The 17,959-nt window shown below is 36.0% G+C and overlaps 1 protein-coding gene across 1 annotated transcript in view; it reads right to left on the reverse strand.

Annotated features, from left to right (window-relative positions):
* The window catches only part of pdlim7 (PDZ and LIM domain 7), a 45,003-nt gene that overhangs the window by 16,902 nt on the left and 10,142 nt on the right, over window positions 1-17,959 (reverse strand). The window contains exons 3-7 of the mRNA XM_043256918.1: window positions 15,961-16,112; window positions 15,579-15,600; window positions 8,475-8,494; window positions 4,698-4,852; window positions 3,326-3,362 (exon numbers count right to left, since the gene is read on the reverse strand). Coding sequence (XP_043112853.1) covers window positions 3,326-3,362; window positions 4,698-4,852; window positions 8,475-8,494; window positions 15,579-15,600; window positions 15,961-16,112 — 386 coding nt within the window. The remainder of the gene's footprint in view (window positions 1-3,325; window positions 3,363-4,697; window positions 4,853-8,474; window positions 8,495-15,578; window positions 15,601-15,960; window positions 16,113-17,959) is intronic.

A 17,959-nucleotide genomic window follows, 5' to 3' on the forward strand; every position in this document is an offset into this window, starting at 1 on the left:
AAAGAATATTTTTTATAAAATTAGCCAGGTTTTCAAAAAAAGCTAAAGAATCTTATTTTTTGAATATATTTCTAGTTTCTTTTGTATTAAATGATTCGATGTATTCTTGGGAAGCCCTTAGAACTCTGAGCTGAGATCGATCTGATCGGACTGGTTTACTGCTCTAAAAACATTAAAGAAATAAATAAGTTAGCTGTAGCTTTTATGAGCTATATATCATCTGAATGAATCACATAAGCATATCCAGATGCATATCCAGATTCTGAAATTCATCATAACTACAAGATCACACAAGAACAACACAGTTGTTTTTTCCAAATGCGTGTTTGTGATTATATGTGCTCCTTATGTTTGATGGTTTCTCAAAAGAATTAATGTCCTGAGCATAAACATGTCATTCATTTATACAGTGTAAGCCAAACAAGTCTGTCTTGTGATTTTTCATGGCCAAACACTGCTTTAAAATGATACCATCTGGGCAAAGCAAGATACGGAACGATTAAATCTCTAGATGAAAATTAGCCCAGAATTAAAATCAATGCATACTAACTCCAATGTCTTAGTTGCACAAATCCCAAGTCTCAAAAACATCTCGATTCTGTTCCAAATCCTAGTGAGCTGCCCACCTAGGCAATATTTTTAGGCACCATAGGCACAACCACAACAAGAAGTCTGTTCCAAACAGTAGGCTGGAAAATTACACTCGTTTCTCACCTTGTTTTGGATGAAATCTAAAGTAAATCTGCCAATCCCTGAATGCACTATGCTGAAATTTATCCAGAAGCTACAGAATTTGATCAAAATAAATCTGTTGCATGCATTTAGGAAATACATACGCTAAAAAATGCTCAGAATATTGATTTTTCGGCAGATAGATTATGCGTTAAGATTTCGCTGGTTAGGCTATTTAAAGCAGGTTAAAATAACGCTTCTCCCAACAGCAAGGAAAGAGCAGTGCGTAAAATGCTGAAAATGTTGAAATAAAGAAAAGAGAACAAGCGTAGCTCGAAGAAAATAAAGGAGGACAAGCAGAGTGTTTCACAATGTTTTATGTACTCAGAGACACGAGTCAACAGGTTCTTTTGGATCTTATTGGAGACAGATCAGATGACATCATAGTGAATTATGCTAAATTACAGTCAGGAAAAAAAGAAAATGAAATATAAAGAAGAAAGAAAGTTGAGACAAATCACAAGGAGGGGGGGGGCTACACAACACAATCAGAAAGATGAGCGAGCAATAGTAACAGTCCCGTGATGGATAACGCCTCTGAACAACCACAAAAATAATAAAATAACAATAAAATAACATGATTATCAGTTTGTAGAAACGTACCACTTTGATAGAGACTATGTCACACCAACAGCATTCAGATATTCCTAACGGGAACTTAACTGTAGGGCTCAGTTTGCGTGGTTTTTCCGACTATGCCACATTGGTTTTTGCTATTTTTAACTTGTGTTTTTTTTACCGTTTTTTTTTTTTTCTCATTAACTTGATAACCCCCCCCAATCCCCTTTTTTTTTTTTTTTTTTGTCTTGGTATAGATGGGGTCGGTGTTCACCCATAGCTGGCACGCGGTGGTGGCATTTGTATCTAGTGCGGCTGTTTGTCAGCCACCTCGGCCGTCTGATGCCCGGGAGGCAGAGCGTTCAGGACTTGATGTTGAGGGCACGGGCAGATCTCTCGTGATGCCAGTCTCTCAGCCTGGCATAGCGGGGACTCTGAATCTCAGAGAGGAACTTTTCCCTGCCGTTTAGTGCACCAGAGAGGCGTGAGGACCAAACAGAAGGAGAGAGACATGCCAGCACATACAGAAAGACAAGAGAAGGGAATGAATACGAGGTTGAGAGAACAGCAAGGGAAAGATTAAACGATGCAACATATGCAAGTAGTGAAGAATTCAGAAACATTTTTGAAATAAGAAAATCAGTGTATCTGTAGATAACCAGACCCAGACAGAATCTGCAGGTTTTTTTGTTTTTTTTGTTTTTTTCTCACGTTTAGATTTTAATGAAAAACCTGCTAAATGGATTTGGAGCTGAGAGTACTACACACTTACTGGCAGCACAATCTAATGAGCCAAAAGTTTTAAGGGCGTTTGCACACAAGAGAGAGTTTTGATGGAAAGAAATTCGCAAGATGCTTTTTTTAAGGGTGTGGAAAGAAATGGATTTGGTATGAAATCAAGTAGGAATATAGGAAAGTGCATTTCCGAAAGCACAACTGGGCTGCGTCCAAATTCTTGTGCTTTCCTACATGTGCAGAATGTTTTAGGTATCAAAAGCGTAAAATTGTAACTAACTCATTCATGTTTATATATTAAATACATTTATATATAATTATTTTAATATAAATGTATACATATTTAAAAATATATACAGTAGGATTGTGTATTTATATATACACATAAATACACAAAGTGCACACACATATATATTAAATAAATAAAACTATGCTTTTGGATGCAATTAATGGCGGTTAATCATTGCCCAGCACAATTTTTTTAATATATTTATTTATATTTAAATCTCTTACGTTCACTATGGCAAATTTATTTGTTCAAAAACAACAAAAAAAAAAACTTTAAAAAAAAATAAAACAAATTCCATAACTATATTAAGCAACTAATTTTACATTAAATTTGAAAAAAATAAATAAAGAAAAAATAAAGAAAATATATATATATATATATATATATATATATATATATATATATATATATATATATATATATATATATATATATATATATATATATATATATATATTTTCTTCTCTTTCCTGTCAGATGTTTAATTTAAGACATCCTTCCTGATTCAAAGTATTAATTTCCTTTCAAAAAAATCTTACAGACTCCAAACTTTAAAAAAGCAGTGAACTTAAAAAACTTTTCAAATCTTTCAAAAACTCCTCGGCTCTTGTGGCCTTATGGGATGGCGCCATTTTTCGTGGACTCCGTAAACCCCTGCATTTGTCCTCCACACGAGGCATCATTCACCACAAAAATCAATGAATTTGAATTGGTATCTGACACGCTGTAAACTATATTGATGAAACTGCATTTTATGCAAGAAAGGCATTTATATTCTGCAGAAATCTGTGAAGGCCTGATTATAAAGGCGTACAGCACTCTGTGTATGAAGCTATACTGCAAATGCACAGATCAGACAACGGCTCATAATGCGGATCAAAGCATATTTTCAGCGTCTCTCTCCGCAGAGAGCTGAACGCCGTGATCTCCTAATGAGGGTGGTAAAAGGTCAGAGGCAGCGATTTAATGCTTCAAACCGCACTTCATTAGCAAGTTCACACAGTTCTTTACCTGGACCTTTTCATGTTCTCATCATCCGGGTCCTGCACTGAGGGAAGCAGGAGAGACACAGATCAGACCGACCATTAGACACACAAACACAATAGAAAATCCACCGCCACAATGCCACGAAACACTCGAAGAACGCCGCTTTAAAAGGGCCACCCCATCGCCTTTTAACACGAGAGTCAATCCCGTGAGATGTACAGGTTCTGTACGGCAACAATGGTTGACTGCACACCTCTTTCCTAGCACTTACTCGAGAGCAAATCAAAGCCACTCGGGCTCTAGATCGCATAAAAGAGAAAATCTCAGCCATAACCCTTTAAGCTATAGATAGACGACATTTCCCACTTCTTTATGATCTCACTCTCAATATCAGATCAGTAGTTGGGTCCTCTAGGACATGCTTTCATGCCCTCCTACACCCAGATTAGTCCCTGCCACTAAGTAAAGATGGGATTTAGGAGAGGGAGGGGTTTTTTTTTTTTTATTGGGGAACTGGGCTGGAAGCTACAATCATATATATTGCGAAGCTAAAAATGTGTCAACGGGAGGACCGGTTTATTTCACAGTAAATGCACAAAGCAATTGTAAAAAAATCTGACTCACTTCACACCAAAGTAAATAACCATTACCAAGCAGTGCGTTGCTTCTACCGTTAACATTAATTAATCCCGTTAACTAACAGTAACAGGAAATTATGATGAATATGATTTTAGCATGAAATTTATAATTCACAGGTATGCGTGAATTAGCCGTTTTGCAAATGGTTTTAAAATGTTAAACATTCATTATTTCAGGTCAAGTAAAAATTGGCAATAACGTTAAAGTAATAAAATCTAATATTTTAATATGAATAAGCTTATTTTTATTTTGTATTAATAAATGGAATTATAATTAATAGAATTTTAGCATTAAAATTGTATAGTTCGCAGGTGTGCATGAACCAGGTTCAAAATAAAACAATTATTAAAAAATAAATTATTTGAACATGAATAAGCTTCTTTTATTTGTGTCAGTTAAGTACCAAATAAACCGATGTGTCTGTTCTAAAAAGTTTAGATTAACTCGTTTAGATTCAATTTAAATAAACCACTGAATAGTTTTGATTGAAATTCTGGCAAAAATGACGCACTTGCAATATACCACAGTATGACTTAGTTTTATCACGATTGAAGAATTTGGTCCTAACTCCCACCCCGTCTTAGGAATGCCTTTTTCCACATTACTTCACAAAATACTGACTCTCTGAGAAATGATCTTTCCAAAGAAACCCGTTGACACAAATGAGCTTATGCTGCAAACCCCAAATGAGAAACACAACTGCTCTGAGAGGAGTATTCGGCACTGACAGGCTGCGGTCTGAACGTGTCTGACTTACTGAAGTCAGTGCCTGTGAGCTGGGCCAGGATTCGGAAAGAGCGAGACTGGGTGGTGCCGGTGCGTGGCTGCCAATCCTCCGTATCCTCGATCAGCCTCTTCTTACTGCGATCGTTGGGGATGAAGCAGGCCATGTTTTCCACCCGCAGACCGTGCCTGAAGACATGAGTCCTTCGTGACCTCTCTCATTAACCACAGCAGCACAGCACACCACGAAAAAAATACAAAGAATCGGCGAATGGCTTCACGTAATGTGTGCAGCACAGCGAGAGATGATTATGCCAAACACAGTGAGGGAACGTGCAGCACATGAGGATCCAAAAAATAAAAATCTGTGGTACATGAATTCCCTTACAGAAAATCTTACCATGGTAACCAACGTTTCCTACAAAACTCTGTTGCTACAGGTATTGCTGCTATCAGAGTAACTACATTATGTTATTTTCTATTCCATTTAATTAATTTAGCATGTTCATTATTTTATTATTGTAAAATAATTTATTGTACATGTAATTCTTTATGAATTATAGCTATTATTATTACTATAAATAATTATTTAAATTAAATTACACCAACAAAATAACTACATTATATAAGTTGCATTACATACATTAATAAGTAAATATTATAGAAAAAGTAACAAATTATCTATATAAACATTGTTCATTATTTTCCCTATCCATTTCATTCGTTAATTGTTTGGGTTTTTTGTTGATAATATTTATTGATTTAATTTTACATTTGGATATTAAATTATTCAATAGTTATTACTTTTATTATTTAATGATGTTATGTTAACAGTGCCCTAGTTTGTTTCCTTTTCTCAGTTTTCTAAAACATTTACGACACGTGTTCTGTCACGATGTGTTTCTCTATTGAAAGTCACATTACCAAAAAAATCTGTTAAACGAATAAATCTGTACAAAATCTAAAAAAAAATAATAAAATCACAGATAAATCATTATTAATTTCATTATATAAATGTAATAAAATCAAGTGTCTTCGTTAAATTTATTGAACAATATTACAGCGAATTACTATTACAAGTCTTTTTTTTTTTTTTTTTTTTTTTTTTTACACTGCAGTCCGTGGGCTGCCTCAGGTCGAAGGTTTAAAGGTTGAAAAACCTGTTTTCACACATCAGATTCATAACTACATGCACACAAAATAATAAATCAAAACGCCCACGAAATGTGATTTGAGTTCAGGCTCCACATCATTGCTTCATGCTCTAATGAAGTCACTCAGAGTGCAAGGTTACATTTGCTAATATTTTCAAACGACCCAGCTAAAGTGCCGCGTTTCAATACAGTTCAACGGCCGAGTGAAAAAGCAACGAAACGCGGTCTGCTGTCGTCGAAAAGCAAGAGTTTATTAGTGAGGTCAGCAGCAGGTCTACGTTCTTTCAGCAAGTGCATTAGAGCCACAAGCATTCAGCACTTACTTCCCCTCAGGGTACAACTCCTCATAGAAGCCTTCTCCTCTAATGAACGGCAGAGTGAAGGAAGATAGAAAAAACAGGATGAGGAGCACAAATAACAATAGAGAGGAAGAGTGGGAGCACAACAACAAAGAACACAACAGTGTCCATTAAAGCGGCATAGCTTTAGACCGAGTGAATGGACTCTGTCCACAAATATCAACGCTGTACATTTACAATCCCTTAGTGAATAATTACACAGAGAGACGGCAGCTTAGATGTGAGAAATCTGCCGTCTCCTGAAGCCAGTGCTGCAACAATGCAGGCTTGGGAATTGGGAAAGATAAATTTGATTTAGGAAAAAAACATATATGAAAACGGATAGAGGCAGAGCCACAGGGCTGGGATTTGATCGCCAAAAACAATAATTGCACGCATTTTTCAGAACAGGAGGGAAATAAGGAAAGGCATTACTAACTTGTCGAGAACTTCCATCTGTAGAATGACAAAGGAGATAAAAAAAAAAAAAAAAAGAGAGAGAGAGAGAGAGAAAACGGTTTAGAAATAAATGACACAGAAATGCAGAGAAGAATAAACAGCATTTAGAAAGACAGGATGCAGACACAAACAAAGCAAATTGTGGGTTTTTGTAGTAGGAAAAAAAAAAAAAAAAAAAAAAAAAATCACAGTGTGCTTTAAGTAACACGACGGAAAACACGAAAACATGAGCTGTACTGCTTACTGTATCAGTTACATTTTCATTCAGTTTTTTTTAACGTGCTTTCATTATTAAAACATCCTGAAGCTTCAGCCAAACATTACAGCCACTAGATGTTCTGGACGTCGAGGCTGGCTTCATAGCATGAAACCAACATTACCCTAAATGCATGTTTCCTAAAATTTTGACCAATGATTTATGATATTTCCAGTCATTTGTGACTACTGGATAAACTTTTTTTTTTTTTTTTTTTTTTTTTTTTTACAGAGATGATCATTTCTAGTCAATGATTTATTAGATATTTTAAAGTTGAGCAAATAAAAGAAAAATCTATTCATTAGAAAACATCATGGAAAAAATATATTTATATACTTCTGATTAATTTACACAATTGTCTAGTTCTGTGAATTAAAAAAAATATCCACATCACTGTTGAAAGAATTAAAAAAAAAAAAAAAGCAAAACTTTAATTTATATTAAAATTTAATTACTCTATTTGCAAAAAATGGCAGCAAAAATGTTATCACAATAATGCTGCTTAATATGTTTTATGAAAACTGTAGGCACAAAATTATTTTCATCATTAATAATGAGAAGAATCATTAACAGAGAAAGAATAATAATTGAGCATCAATTCAGCAAACTAGAATGATTTCTGAAGGATCATGTGACACCAAAGATTGGTGCTGAATATTCAGCTGTCATCCCAATAATAAATTACATATTAAATTGTATTCATTTATACATATATACACAAACACACACACACACACACACACACACTCAATCATACCAAATATTTAAAAACAAAATAGTTCTATAATACACTACTATTAATTTGAAACATTTCTGTTGGTTTCATTCCATTAAAAACTGCAAGCAATAGTGCCCCTCAGTGAACAGTCGTAAAAACAAGCTTGTAGGTGTGCGGTGCTGTAAACATGCTCAGAATGCTGACGTGACTGAGGTCTTCATGTTCTCTGGAGATCACACACACACACACACACAGGATCACAAACGCACTCACAACACTCCAGCAGCCGAGCTCTGATTCACTCTCCTTCCCTCCACTACACTCCAGAGCTTTCTACTCCGGTTCTTAGCAGAAAATGTTCCCACAATCCAACTGAAGTCCAAGTCTTATTTTTTTTTTTTCCACCTTTTGAATAAAACAAAGAGGACATCTATTTGAATAAAACATCTCCTTCATGCAATTTGTTTGTGTGGAAACTCGTGTTAAGGTGGATCCGTACAGGAGCCTTTCCAAGTAAGGCTGTTGAGTAATTCGGCACCGGGGTCGTAACTGCAATTTGAGGGCTCAGCAGATTTTATGGGAGGGTCTCGACTCTATAAACAGCAACGTACAACATCGAGTCCTGGCCTAAAGACAGATTTCAACCTTCTCGACCCGGACCGATCAAAACCTTAGACCTTCACGTGTTTACTTTAAAACCAGCGCTATTTTACCGCCTCCGTCTCCACCGGACTTGACTGCTAACATCTGTTGTTTTGATCATCTTAAATAAAAGCGCTCGTTAAAATTCAGGACCTCGGCGGAAAAAAAGGTGCAGAACGTCCCCGCATGGAGGAAAACAGATGAAGACGGCCTGTTCGAGTGGATCCCAGAGCAGTCTGGTCACCGGGGTGGCGATGCAACCGCCTGTTCCAACAAGGAAAACAGACACAACTGCTTAACGCCATGTTGTTTATTACAAGCACACACAATAAATCCAGAAAAACACTGAAGGCCAGACTCTTCAACTTGCTGACCCCAAATCTCCTGCCTCACCATGTAGGAACACGGCACAGACTTCAACTTTCACAGACGCTTTTTACCCATCAGCTTTGCTGCATGACAAGAAACCAACTACGGTCTCATAAAAATATGTAGCTCCGCAACACAGTTTTTTATGTGCATTATTGCACGTTTCACCACAGTTTCAAAGAGAATCGTCCACAGACGGTTCAGAATGAAAACGTCCATGGACTGCTGCAAAAAGTCATGTTGAAAATATGCCCTACATTAAACCCAACCTTAAACCTGCCCGACAGTGTTAACAGCGCAAAACTTATATGGAAAGGTATTTGTTGATGCAACTGTGCCATTTCAACTTCCGTTTACACAGATCTGAATTGTTTTGTCGCACCGTAGTCACACGGGATTCAAACCCTAGCTCCTCGCCTCTCAAGCTGGTCTCCGAACTAACCTACTTTCTATAATAATAGATATGAAGCTGGATATGTGTGACGCTAACTTTCAAAAGCGTCAGTTTACAAACATCCCACAATATTAATATAGTTTCGAAGTCGTAACATGATATTCTTCGAGTAATTGTGGCCCAAAAAAATTACGCTTTATTAATCGAAATTATAAATTTGCCTTTAGTACTCATTTCTTTTGGAAACTGCAGTGATATGTACTTGTTGGTACGCATTTCGTGTCTCGTTAAAAAGCGCACCAAGCTACATCTATGCCATGAGACCAGGTAGCGAGAAACACGCAGCCTATTGTGGACAAAGCTCATCAAGCACATCCCGTGGAGATCAAAGCTCGCGTTTAAAAGACAGAATATTAAGCTCTGTCGGAGACCTGGCCGGCTGGTCACCTACCCATTGTGAGGCTGAGGCGAGTTGAAGTTAAGCTTGGGGGCGTACGACACCGGCTTGATGACGGGCCCTTTGCTGGCATTGCCAGGGCCTGTGGAGAACGGCCGCGCCATCTTGTTTATGGACGTGCTCGGTGCGAATGAGTACTTGGGTTGATTGGATGCAGGTGCGAGTGAATCCTGAGTGACAAAAGATAGTGCAAATGCAACAACATGCAGGTCAAATCATGCACACACTCACACACACACACACACACAGAGAGAGAGACACTAGTGGCACCACAGGTAAATGCACAATCCTAGACACGGTTTTAAGGCTTAATCCTTTCCAAATGAGAGGATTATCGGGGGATGATGATGTGAATGGTCTTCATGTGTTCTCACAGCAAATTGTGAACACAGTGAGAGCGAATGGGGGATTGTTTGAGAAGCGAGAACACACCCTGGTCACAAATATTTATTTTGAGATCAGGCCAAGGTACAGCTAAAAGGTGCTCCTTCATTTTGGCAGCACTCTGCTCCTGACTGGATTGAAAGTAAAAGTATAAGCGATATGACTAGGATTATAACAGGCACTGCTGCAGAGACCTGTGCTATGGGCTTTTGCAGCCACATGAGGGCGCAGTTTCTCCCATTCAAATTTACAGTTTTGTTTCGGTTTTCACCATGAAATAATAATCTGATTAGTTATTAACACTTTGTCAATGCTTTCTTTTATATGTAAGTAAGTGTAATAAGTAATTTATCATTAAAAATTTATTTGGAAAGTTTTAAATATGTGCCATGTGTGTCTAATCTAAAACTTAAACATTTAATATATATTGTTTAATATAATAACATATTATAAAAATATATATATAATTTTTTAAATACAACTTTTTTTTTTACATAAATATAGTTAAAGCTAGAAATTATATAGTTACAATTTTTTACGTAAAAGCTATGAGTTCATAAACTTTTGCACTTATAGTATGCTCACTGTGTTCACAATTTTTTTTTTTTTTTCATGGCCCTACTGGAAAATGCAGATTTAATCTGGGTTTGTGCATACCGTGGTGAACCAGACCAAAAAATGCTGAAGGGATGTTTAAGTGAGACCAAAAGCAAGATTAACATTTGAATCAGACAGGCAAACAGACAAACCAACCAAACTTCCGCAATACACTGCAACCAGCACATGAAAGCCAATAGAGCCATGAAACTTACATGAGAATGAGTTATGAATGAGCTATGAAGCACTGTGTGTTTGAGTAAAATCACACTAGTTGAAAGCTGAGATCAGTATGTTTGTGGGAGTTAACTTGGATACACTATGGGGACAAAGTTATTCTAAGAAATAAGTTCAATCTGAGAAAAACTTCCTTAAGGAAGTTTAAGTATGTCCTCAAAGTTAAAAAAAAAAATATTCATAAATAAATAGTCAAATATTTACTCTATACATAATCTTTCATTCTTAGAGTGAAAACGTTTTCTATCAGGGGCTATATATAAATATGTAATGATCTTACATAAAAACAAAAACATCTATGGCAAGAGATTTAGAAAGCTAGGGTGTTTCTCAAGTATTCAAAGCATCTTGAGAACTGATCTAAATGTTTTTCTTAAGATATCAGGAACTGGTTGAGTGGTCTTGCGAAAGCGTCGCAATTCTGTCCGACGCAAGAAAAAAAAAAAAAAAAAGAGGGCGACCGTCTTACCTTCTGCTCTCCTCCAGCAGGATTGAAAGCTCTGCAGAGAGAAAAGTAAAGAAAGAATTAGCTTAAGATCATTCATAAAAATGACTCATTTCACTGCAATGCTTAAAATGTTAACTAAGGACAGTTAAATGGACAGACAGATGTGTGAGCCAAACACAACAAGACTCATTGGAATTAAATCGGTTCTTTCTGGCTCCAAATCCCATTTAGTCAGTCTGAAAGGAATGTTGCAGCTGTAAGTGTGAATTAATACCTGATGGTCGTCCAGATGACTTTGAACGCACACGTGTGACTCAAATAAATGGAATAGCAAAAGTATCAGATTTGGATATAAAAAAAAAAAAAAAAAAAAATATTCGGTTAATGAAGTTGTAAACACTCAAAACAAACCTTTCCGGCTACGCTTTTGCTTTAGCTCATTTTTCTTGTAACAAAAACATTTAAAAAGTTACTTTGAAGCACCCTAAAGCGTCGCATAAATACCACTGATACACGAACGGGGTAATCATTCAAATCACACAGCTGAATAACTAAAGTGTCGGCCTCCAAATATCAAAGTACTGCGGCATTACCGTCCAATCACATGACTGTACTAAAGGTGAGCCCTGTATTCAACAACTTCTGTCCTAAAGTGGACTGTCTGGGTTAGTTTGACTAGGCTGGAAAAATAGTTACATTCCATCAGTGACCTCCCCGTGAGTCTGCATTTCCTGTGCCTGTACACCACTTCCTGTGACAGCGTTGGTGTCGTTTTGCACAGTGGCCTGCTTCAAGACAGCAGTTTAAAGAGAAAAAAAAATGTAGAAGAAAATAGCGCAAGGCTGTTTTACAAGAGTTATCCATTTCAGGAAATGGCAGAGGAAATGAACAGCACCCAGTGCAACGGACAATGTGTGTTTTCTATTTTCAATTGTTTTTTTTTTTTCTATATTAATAAAAGAAAGCTTGCAAAGCTTTCCTAAAATGCATTATACCAGCTTTTCTTTGCTTTCTATGCAAATATGGCATTTTCAAAACTAATATACTTCATATATATACACTAATATACTTCAAATCAACATAAAACTGAATTAGCAAGCCATTTTCTATCTATTGCACGACAGTAACAGTAGTTTAAACATCTATTTGTCTATTAGTAAACAGCCTGTGCAGCCAATCACAAACAGGTAGAGGCAAATCGATTCGGATTTCAAATTGAATTTAATGCTAAAAAACACACACGCACTGACCAAAGCACAAAACCGGCCAAAGGGCAAACCAGGACAACCGTCTAAGCAACAAATCTAAAAAGAGACCTTGTGTTTCAAAGAAGCGTTGCAAACCACATTTGAAGAGGCTGCGCGAATGGCTATCAAAGGACATGTAAACCAAAACTACACCACCCTCTATAATAAAAGTATATTCCAGAATAAATACAGACGTTGCTCAGACGTTTGTCTTCAAGCATGCCTTTCCATGTGATGCAAACACTGTAATTTATCCGTGAAAGACAACAACATACAGACACACTGACATGTCTGACAACCAAAGCTCCCAAAACAATAGTCAGGATACTAGTCATCTATCAGCATACTGGGCAAAGGGGTAATTATGAGCAGATGTTTTCATAGTTATGTCACAACAAAAAAAAAAAATGACATCATCTAACCATTGGCGATATGAGTCATGAAGCCCCGCCCAATCTCATTCACACCTCCAATCAGCTCATTCCTTCTCCTAGCCTCTGCATCGGGAACATTTTATGACTGAACCGACCGCAGTGGTGTCCTCCTTCACTCTAGAGGACATTTTATAGAGAAAATGACCACTCTTTGACCTAAAACAGCTCTAAGAAATGACAGGGTGTTTAATCTCATGAAAAAGTGTGAAGACGATAATCATATTTGACCCTTAATTTATACAAAGAAATAAATAAATATAAATCTCCAATTGTTGTTTGCTTTGGATAAAGGTGTCCATAAAGGTGAATAAACATAAAATAATAATAATAATAATAATAATAATAATAATAATAATAATTTCTCTCTGATGCAGTGCTTATTTTTCTTTAGCAATTATTCCAGACTTCAGCGTCTTTTAATTATTACCAATTAAAGCACTGATACGTTATCAGCATTGGAACTAATGTGCTGCTTAAATCATTTGCAAACCTGTGATACTTTGGTGAATAAAATGAAAAAGAACAGCATTTAATTTAAACAAAATTTTCTAACAATATACATCTTTACTATCACTTTTTATCCATTTAATACATTCTTGCTGAATAAATGTTTTTTTTTTTTTTTTAAGAAATCAATAAAGTGACAGACCATACATTTTTAATAATATTTTATGTTGTAACACAAAATGTTTTGTTTGAATAAAAAGTAATATTACTGGTCCCCAAAAATATTAACAAGAACACTGAATATAAATCTTCATATTAGAATGACTTCTAATATGAAGAATCATGTGACACTAAAGACTGGAGTCATGATACTGAAAATCCAGCATGGATTCCAAACAATACATTTATTTTTAAGCATGTTAAAATACAAAACATAAATTTCAATACTATTTCACAATTTCTTTTCTGTATTTAAGATCAAATGGATACAGCCTTGAGGATCATAAGAAACTTATTTATGTTTTCCTTTTTTTTGTAATTTTTAGGGTAAAATATGACACGTCTTCATAAGATTTGCCAGTGCAAAAGAGACAAATGTTTTGCATGTAATCCCTGGAATTATTCGTATATGAGCTAAGCCCTTTTTTACCAAGGGAGACGCATTTCTCATAACTCAAGCACAAGTTTCTATCCCTCTTCACTTAAACAGGCCATTACTAACCGCTACAAGCGCTTACCTATGTGATGACACATAAATGATTCTCGCGCACCTAAAAAGGGAAGAATACCACATTCATAGCTGTGGTTTGGACCATTAAACAGACTCTTCGTCTTCTTGTGTTGATCACAGGGAAGGCCTAATGACAGAGCAGGAAGGAGTGCATCTGTCATTCTGCAACTACGCTCATCTTTCCCATTACTCATCTCTTAGCCGCAGACTTTAGAGTCTTTCCGCTAGTAGCTTCTGTTCTGTCTGAGGGCAGTAAGGTCCATTTCAAACTTTCCTTTTTTGGGTTCTTTCTGCAGTTTCCCAAAAGGAGTGCAATGTAAGCGATTTCAGAATTGCGTCCCGAGGCATTGGAGTTTTCCCATCTCGGTGCTAAAAAGCGAAGGTCAGCTCAAGTCACGAAGGTACCACTATGTCTCCAAATTATCTGCTCTACCTTTAGCCCAGGGTCGTCGGAGCCATCGGAGAGTTTTATTACGACATATTTAAAAAGATCTGTTCCATGCATTTAATACTGTCTGCACAAATCAACAGGCCCAAAGATCTAGAGGCCATTTAATTCTGCTTAAATGCTGCAGACGGTACCATGCCAGCATATCAGCGCAATTGCTATGGCAACAAGCAAAAGAGTCGTGTAAGAGTCGTGTTATTGCCTGTTAGATTAGCTCTCTAGACACAGTTTTGAGCCAAACCATATTAAATTAAAATTAAGAACTGTTTAAAAGTCATTTTTTTTTTTCAAACAACAGACCAAAATTAGTAGCTAAAATATCAAAACAGAGAGTAAAGTGTGACTGCCTGGTTTTTAAGTGGCCTTGGTTTTGAAGGGTTTTTTTCTCCATTAATGTTACATTCATGCATTTGGCAGATGTTTTACTCAAAGCGGTCCTACTGTGCCACAATTTTGTTTACTGACAATCAAACCTATGATCTTGACATTGCTAGTGCCATGTTCTTTTAACTAAACTAAATTATTTCTGTAGGCATTTAAATAAATAAAAATCTTCAGTAAATGTTCTAAGAGCCAAACCGACCGGCTCCAAGATGAATCATGATGTTTGTTTAAAATAAAATTGTTAAAAACATAGAAAAACAACAGTACAATATAAACATTTCATGATTTCATAATTTTTTATCATCAATTAAACATATAATAATAATTACAGAATTAGAATTCATGTGCTTATATATTTACTGCTTATCATATATTATGGCATTATTAATTTGAGTTTTAATTTTAAAAGTGCAAGTAATTTTGTTTAATTGCCTTTATTTCTTTGTTTTATTAAATTGTTGCTTTATTAATTCATCCTAAATATTTCATTTCAGTTAGTTTGCTGAGGAAACACTTTAAAATTTATGTATAATTATTTTCATTTAATCTAATTTAATTTAATCTTTTTCAATAAATTAAAAGACCTCATATTAGTCAACAATAACATTAAATGTATTTTACAATTGTTAAGCTACATATATTCATAAAAATTAAAAAAAGAAAATCCATCAACTGGAACAGTGATATACAAATCTTGAAGCTTGTGGTAGATTTGCTTTAAAAAGGCAACACTATTTCAATATACCCATGTAAAAAATAATGGGACTTTTACTTCTGGACTGGACTGTTGCACTCTATAGGCCATGCTTTTGGCATTCTGAACAAAGCAATAGTAACCCACCGTAAACAGACAGTTAACAGCGTCTAACAAATCTTTTTTATTATTATTATTATTTTTTTTTTTTTTAAGTCCAGGAATCTGCTCTTTGACATCACAGTTGTAAACTGTCTAAGAATTTTTATTTTTGTTTAGTTTTTTTCACCTGCTATAAAAATCAGCATTTCATTTTCACATCTTTCAAGATTGCAATAAAAGAGTTAACAGTGATGTAATAACCAAAGAACTCAATTTCCTGTGAAGTCATCTTTTCTCCCTGTGATACTGACAAAGACAATGAGTAAGAGTGAGTGTGTGTGTGTGTGTGTGTGTGTACCTGCTCAAAGTGAGAGCGAGAGAGTCGGTTGCGGCTCTGATCTTGTTCTGTGCCTCCACATGGGTCATCTCCTCTGCGTTGGCATCAGAGATGGACACCAACCAATCCCCAACACCCACTCCAGCCTGGGCCGCCTTACCACCTGGGGTCAGCTGAAACAGCCACAGAGAACAAACATTAGTCAGTCTGTATGTAATGAAGTGTCATGAGATGACCAACTCTAAATATGTCAAATCTAAACCAGATTTAAATTTAAACGCGCGTGAAGTGTTGACAACATAAAACACAATACAGGGGTGTTGTGAGTGATTGACACAGTATTTTAAAATAGAGAATGTTTTAAAGCACACTGCCAAGCAGCCATTTTTTTGTAGTTGCTAGGTGCTTTCGTAATGGCCAAAAGCCAAAAGTGTTCACCTCCGAGTCTCTATGACTATTCTGGTCTCAACACATGGCTCATCTCACTCCTTCTATAGCATGTAAATCTACAGGAATTTTTAGCTTGTTTTCTCATCTGTCAAGTGGAAACTGTGAGTCTCTCAGAAGTAACAAACAACTCTTTAAAAAGATGCATCATTCCATTGTTGCATGCAGAAAGGAATCATCAATAGCATCAAAACGATTAAAAAGGCAGATATTAAATAGAAATGTTAAAAAAAAGCTGGAATGAAAACTACAAAAATTACAAAAAGCATACTACAAAACATTAAATCAAAATTAAAAAAAAAAGAAATTAAAACAATAGCATATAAATAACAATAATAATAAAAAAATTAATTAACAATGGTAGCATTGTGCAGGAAAAATACAAACTACAGCATAGTGATATTCACCTCAACACCACTAATATGAACCTCCAAAAAGAAACTAATACAACTGATATCTAAAAGCTGTTGAATTTATTATAATTTGACCCAGATTTGGAATACGTCTAAATTCAGGGCTCTGTGTTTAAGTAGGCCACCAGCAAAAGAAAGGATTAATAGCATTTCTCTGAACCTGTAAACCTGTTCTATCGAATCCTTTGTCACAGTTTAATTAAGAAAAGCATTCAAAAGCACTTTAGTTGCAGCAGCTTGAATAAATGACACGAGCATTAGATTTAAAAAGCAAGATCAGCTCAAAATGGATATTAGTCAACCACACCTCAAGCTGAGCTATTCATCTTTTCAAAATCATGTCAACTCTAAAGCCACTGCAGAAAAAGAAGCAGCACCTTCCAATCAATCAAACTCAACCGCACAAGAACAAACACACCTGAGAGGAAGCAAAGTCTACAGCACAGACAAAAAAAAACTCGCAACGTAACACTGTTGGTAAACCCTTCATCATAACAAAAAGCCAGTCTAAAATAATCCAGTACTTTAACGCAGCATTGACTTTTACAGTCTTACTGTGCAGCGTTTTTCAGATAAGACCGACTTGGCAATGAAGTGAGCCACAGCATATAAATCACTCAAAAAAAGACCTGAGGCATCGCCCAAAAGGGAAAGTGAAGAGAATGTAGGGAAATATCCTAGTGCTGGTGTTACATGGAAATGAACATCCAAATTTTGGAACATGGAAAATGCTCTACTGCTGTCTGGACTCTGTGTACCTTATAAATGGGAAATGATGTTCTGTGTGTCATATCCAGGAACACATGAGTCACATGCACATGTATATCCCTGACTTATGCTAAAGAAGCCACATATTTACGCTTATTGCTTGTTTACTATTGGAACGGCAAAATCAAAAATGTATACCTCCCAGGCTCAGTCGGCCCGTGTCTGATGTCTTCTGGGAAAATAAGACTATAGTGAGAGTTTCTTATTACTACAGAGCAAAGTGTGAACAACTTGAATGACACACAACCCAGACCCAAGATCCTGCCAAACTGATCTGCCATATAAAATTTGTGAACATTCATTCCAAACCATACGAGCTCTGCCAAGCTTTGGAGGAATGTTCTGACCTATTGTTGATCTGGCAAGCGGTTCAGCAAGATTTCCGTTGGCGA

Source organism: Puntigrus tetrazona, chromosome 14 (genome assembly GCF_018831695.1).
Source record: "Puntigrus tetrazona isolate hp1 chromosome 14, ASM1883169v1, whole genome shotgun sequence".
In the NCBI taxonomy this organism is placed as follows: domain Eukaryota; kingdom Metazoa; phylum Chordata; class Actinopteri; order Cypriniformes; family Cyprinidae; genus Puntigrus; species Puntigrus tetrazona.